The 6,094-nt window shown below is 44.3% G+C and overlaps 1 protein-coding gene across 1 annotated transcript; it reads left to right on the top strand.

The window, feature by feature from the left end:
- Positions 1-1,192: 1,192 nt before the first annotated feature.
- On the top strand, positions 1,193-4,126 carry mrps17 (mitochondrial ribosomal protein S17). Its single transcript, XM_071337437.1, has 3 exons — positions 1,193-1,368; positions 2,887-3,030; positions 3,458-4,126. The coding sequence occupies exons 2-3, from the start codon at positions 2,908-2,910 to the stop codon at positions 3,785-3,787; spliced, it is 453 nt and encodes a 150-aa protein (XP_071193538.1). The 5' UTR covers positions 1,193-1,368; positions 2,887-2,907; the 3' UTR covers positions 3,788-4,126.
- Positions 4,127-6,094: the final 1,968 nt, after the last annotated feature.

Raw genomic sequence — 6,094 nt, 5'->3', positions numbered from 1 at the left:
TCAAGAAACCAAGGGGGGTATATCCAGCCCTTGAATTCTCAACTGAAGGTATGGACCACATCTGGATCAATTAACTACTATCCAGACACTCTGTTTTAACATCTATGAACTATATTAATCCTCGCCAGTGATACGGTTTTGGAAATCTTTGGAACTTGAATTGAATTTATTTTTGGGTAACAGACATATACAACAAAATGTACAATGTGGACCCAGAGGATATCACTTGAAAGTATTAATTAAAACGCTTGTTTCCAAAGTGGTCCTCGATGGTAAAAAACATGTCATATAAGCGAGAAAGAATCTTTCAAATACAAAAGATACACTTGCTGTACGCCGTTTAGCAAGGTTGAACCCAGCTGTTTTCACACACCGCTTAGACTACAAGACATCCTTTCACCTTGCGCTAGCTTTTCCATTGGACCATTCCATTCCACATTTCAAGTTGGATTGTATGTGGTTCTGGAAATATAGCCGTGTGTACCTTTACTAAACTGCATACAGTATGTGTATCTGTTGTAAATTATATCTCGCTGGTATGAAAGTTCAGTTCCAAATAATTCCAAAACCGAGGAATATTTGCATTAAGATGGAGCATTTGGACAGCGTCGGACAGCTTAGGAGTGTCGGGGCATTTTCCTCACATGGCAAAATGTGACGTGGAATGTCTCCACTGTAATGGAATGGAATTAGAGTCATGAGAAGGGCTAGGCTATATTGAACTCTTCGGCTGATAGTCCTGACATGACCATGCTATCCAATCCCTGGAAAGGAGGGCCACGTATTAATGTATAGATGAAAACCTAAACATCCCTTGTCTGTCACAAATGTTGAATAAAATTATATTTTAATTTACTCTACCAATTGTCCATGGGGTTGGTTCTCATATAGGGTGGAATTTGAGACTAAAGTCCCCCACGAGTTATTGCTTGTTTGTGCACATCTGGTGCAAGTCCAGGACTTTATTTTGACAGGAGGAAATCTGAGAAGAAGACCCACGTTTGGAAAGTCTGTTTAATAATAGTTCCTTTGGATATTTTGTCTCAAATTACACCCTATAGAAAAACCAACCCCACAGACAATTGGTAGAGTAAGCTCAAATATGTGGATAAACAATAAGAAAGAACGAAATGTGATTGATTTACGTAAAAATATTACTGTGTATATCACTAAGTATTTACTGTGGAAAGAAATGCACATGCGATTTAAGGAAGGTAATCAACCAAGAACCAAACGGCAATGTATTGTTCCTTTTTAATCTCCGTAGTTACGTCATCATTACTCCGTAGGGTACGTCATCAAAACAAGCCAGAGTCGGTCGGATTGCATTGACACATTTCTGACCTTCACTTGAAGTTACCCAATAAAGTAAGTGGATTTGTCTATTTATATCTAGACATTGAAATAGCATTACTGTTTAGTTCAATGTTGAGGTTGCTGGTTTGCTTGTGTGCTTTTTTTATTCATGCCAACGCGAAGTCAGATGATCAAGAAATGCTAACGTTAACTGGCAAGCTAACGTTAGTTTGCCGTCCGTCCATCTATCTGGTGGTGTTATATCACAGTTTGTATTTAACTAGGCAAGTCACTTAAGAATAAATTATTATTTACAATGACGGCCTAACCCGGACGACGCTGGGCCAATTGTGCGCCGCCCTATGGGACTCCCAATCACGGTTGTGATACAGCCTGGAACCAGGGTCTGTAGTGACGCCTCTAGCACTGAGATTTACATTTACATTTAAGTCATTTAGCAGACGCTCTTATCCAGAGCGACTTACAAATTGGTGCATTCACCTTATGATATCCAGTGGAACAACCACTTTACAATAGTGCATCTAACTCTTTTAAGGGGGGGGGGGGGGGTTAGAAGGATTACTTTATCCTATCCTAGGTATTCCTTAAAGAGGTGGGGTTTCAGGTGTCTCCGGAAGGTGGTGATTGACTCCGCTGACCTGGCGTCGTGAGGGAGTTTGTTCCACCATTGGGGTGCCAGAGCAGCGAACAGTTTTGACTGGGCTGAGCGGGAACTGTACTTCCTCAGAGGTAGGGAGGCGAGCAGGCCAGAGGTGGATGAACGCAGTGCCCTTGTTTGGGTGTAGGGCCTGATCAGAGCCTGAAGGTACGGAGGTGCCGTTCCCCTCACAGCTCCGTAGGCAAGCACCATGGTCTTGTAGCGGATGCGAGCTTCAACTGGAAGCCAGTGGAGAGAGCGGAGGAGCGGGGTGACGTGAGAGAACTTGGGAAAGTTGAACACCAGACGGGCTGCGGCGTTCTGGATGAGTTGTAGGGGTTTAATGGCACAGGCAGGGAGCCCAGCCAACAGCGAGTTGCAGTAATCCAGACGGGAGATGACAAGTGCCTGGATTAGGACCTGCGCCGCTTCCTGCGTGAGGCAGGGTCGTACTCTGCGAATGTTGTAGAGCATGAACCTACAGGAACGGGTCACCGCCTTGATGTTAGTTGAGAACGACAGGGTGTTGTCCAGGATCACGCCAAGGTTCTTAGCACTCTGGGAGGAGGACACAATGGAGTTGTCAACCGTGATGGCGAGATCATGGAACGGGCAGTCCTTCCCCGGGAGGAAGAGCAGCTCCGTCTTGCCGAGGTTCAGCTTGAGGTGGTGATCCGTCATCCACACTGATATGTCTGCCAGACATGCAGAGATGCGATTCACCACCTGGTTATCAGAGGGGGGAAAGGAGAAGATTAATTGTGTGTCGTCTGCATAGCAATGATAGGAGATGCAGTGCCTTAGACCACTTCGCCACCCATCAGCCAAAGTCTTTGGTCATATACTTTAAATAGGTACAAGGCTTATCAGTTAAACAACCCTAGTGCAACTTTGTCATCCTATTTAGCCTGTGTGTGTGTGATGTGTTCTAGGAATTTGTAAGCCTTAGCAGGATGTCTGTAAAACAGGCTTCAGTCCATGCCAAATGGATCATCGGCAGAGTGATCGGGACCAAGATGCAGAAGACAGCAAAAGTTAGAGTCACCAGACTGGTTCTGGACCCGTACCTGCTCAAGGTAAACACAGACAGGGTCAGCCCAGTGTCACAGGTGGGATCTCCCACGGGAGAAAAAACCTCTTGACCATTAGACTTAGAGGGACACTGATTTTGAAGTTGCTGGCAGGGCTAACTCATCACGAGACAATGAGCCTGACTCATGTCCACTACATTAGTACCCTGGGCCAGTCCAGCATATTCACTTAATAGGTGCATCTCTAAGGAGGCAACCTCTCCTCGTCAGCTTTACGTCATCTGCACTGATGTAAAAAAAGAACAAGACAGATACCGGCAAAATTGTATAGAAAATTCTCTATTGCTTTGATTATTTCTCAATCAATGTTATAGCTTATTTTTATTCAGGGCACTAACATCTAGCATCCCTAGTTGTCCAACAACTGTACCGGTCCTCACTCCTCATTCTCACCTCTCTCTCTCTCTTACAGTACTACAACAAGAGAAAGACCTACTTTGCCCACGATGCCTTGCAGCAATGCACCGTGGGAGATATAGTCCTTCTGAAGGCGCTTGCTGAGCGCAGGTCGAGACATGTGAAACATGAACTGGCAGAGATAGTCCACAAGGTGGGCAATGTGGTGGACCCCCTGACAGGGAAGAGGGTGGCGGGGAGCGAGTTTCTAGAGTGCCTCACTGACCCTCCACACAGTCTGGAGCAGGAGTGTACGACGCTAACGGAGAAATTACAGGAACTCAATATCTCTGCTGCAGCCTCTACAGGTGCAACCTTGGTCTCGTCATCCACACCCACACCTTGACTTTGCATCATTATTTGATTGGGGTGATTTGTATTTTGTATATCTACGTTTTTTTGTTGTTGTTCAAACTCAAAGTGCTTGACGTTGTATGGGGGTGTAACTAATCACCAATTCCACCTGCTGTTATTTGATGTTTTTGTTTGTCATTGATTATGTTGTCTTGGTTTATATGCAATTCTGCAATCAAGTCTAAAATGTTTCCATATTTAAATTCAAGGTGAATTCAATAGATTTTTTTGGGGTGTAGCATAGTTCAGCTGTTTTGAATTCCGGTTGTGTAAATCTATCAACCACATCCAATGCCATATTTTATCAAATAAAAAGACCTCAATGGAAAAACTGTGATTTCCCCCTGCATTTGTTCCCCCACATAAGCCTACATAAAGCTGTTGATACAAACTTTTGCTTCATTAATTTGGATTTTTGTTGATCAGAGGCATGCATTTAATTCTTATTTTGATAAAAGATCATTCAGATGACTTCACGTTGACACATGCAATAATGTTTTGTCATAGTATTCTGTGGTCACTTTTTCCCGATTTTTAGGTATTTATGAATGTGGCTTTACCGCCATCTAGTGGAAACAGTTGATATTCCATTTTGGACCTGATAATAGATTTTGGCCACAGTTATTCCCGCTGAGGTATAATAATGACACTTTCACATGCTAGTCGGAATTAGGAAACTCGGAAATATCCGACTGGTTGATTTGTTGAACACGGCACGTGTATACCACTTAGCAACTTGAACATTTCAGAGTTTCCTAGTTCCGACTACCACATGAACGCAGCATAAGAACGGGTTGTCCCTCTCGCTTCACCTCTTCCTCTTCTTGGGTGGATATGAGAGGGGATGTGGATAGTATTAATAACTGGGTGAGAACATTGTTAGTGTGGGCAGCAACTGAGGCTATACCTAAGAGTTCAGAGAGGAGGAGGAAAGCACTCCCATGGTGGACGCAGGAATGTGGAGAAATAGCATTTAGAGTACTGAAAATGATGCATAACTTCCAACATTTGAGGAGGGGGAGAGAGAGAACAAGAGAGGAGCATCCTGGAGTGCTGGATAGGAGGAAGGATGTAAATTATGTGCTGAATTCACCATTTACCATGGCAGAGGTAAAAAGGGTAAAGATGCAGTGTGCTATGTTATGTTGGCCCATCTAGGTGATAAGGCACTGGATAAGGTTTTGGTGTTGTACAACAGCGTGCGGGAGGAGGAGAAAGTACCTGGCCATTGAAAGGAGGCAGTAGTGGTACCAATCCGGAAGCCAGGGAAGGACCCAACGAGGCCAAAAAGCTATCGGCCAATAGCTTTAACATCACATGTATGTAAGATTATGTAACGTACGATTACGGAGAGGCTAACTTCCTGGAGAGCAGGGGGCTAGTATCGCCACATCAGAGTATGTTCAGGAAGGGAAAGGGAACTATGGACCCAGTGCTCTGCTTAGAAGCAGAGGTCAGGAAGGCTCAGGTGAACAAGGAGACTGTTGTAGCTGTATTTTTTGATGTGGAGAAGGCGTATATGATGTGGAAGGAGGGGTTGTTAATCAAGCATGATATTGTGGGGGTAGGAGGAAGAACGTACAACTGGATAAAGGATTTCCTGTTTGGAAGGTCTATCTAGGTGAGGGTGGGACAGTCACTATCAGGCAGCTGCCTGGTGGATAATGGTATACCACAAGGGAGTTAGATTAGTCCTTTGTTGTTCTCAATCGTGATTAATGATGTTTATTCTTAGGTACGGCCGGATATTGGGAGGTCGTTATTTGCAGATGATGGGGCCTTATGGAAGAGGGGAAGAAATGTGCCATACATAGTCAGGAAGGTACAGGAAGCATTTGATGAGGTGGAGCGGTGGGCATTAATGTGGGGATTCAGGTTCTCTGTAGAGAAAACTCAGACAGTGTTCTTTACCAGGAGGAAGGTGGGAGATGAGGTATGCTTGGAGCAACTTGGAGAGGGTGGGGGCCTTCAGGTTCCTTGGGGTATACTTTGATACTAGAATGACCTGGGCAGAACACATTGAGAGTGGTGGGAAAGTGTAAGAAGGTACTACATGTGATGTGATGTCTGATAGGGAAGGAGTAGGGGGCTGGGCGTGCCTCATCGAGGACCATATATGTTGCATTGATCCGATCTGTTATACACTATGGAAGTATAGCGTATGGTTCTGCAGGGTGTTGATCCATCTGATTAGTTCAAGAGATGTCTGGATACTGTGCATCAGGATTTTGTGGCCATTTTTTAAATGTATCCTTTATTTAACTAGGCAAGTCAGTTAAGAACAAATTCTTATTTACAA

This window comes from Salvelinus alpinus, chromosome 13, assembly GCF_045679555.1.
Source record: "Salvelinus alpinus chromosome 13, SLU_Salpinus.1, whole genome shotgun sequence".
Lineage (NCBI taxonomy): Eukaryota > Metazoa > Chordata > Actinopteri > Salmoniformes > Salmonidae > Salvelinus > Salvelinus alpinus.
Note: the sequence above shows the minus strand (reverse complement) of the source record. Positions and strands in the feature narration are given on the sequence as shown.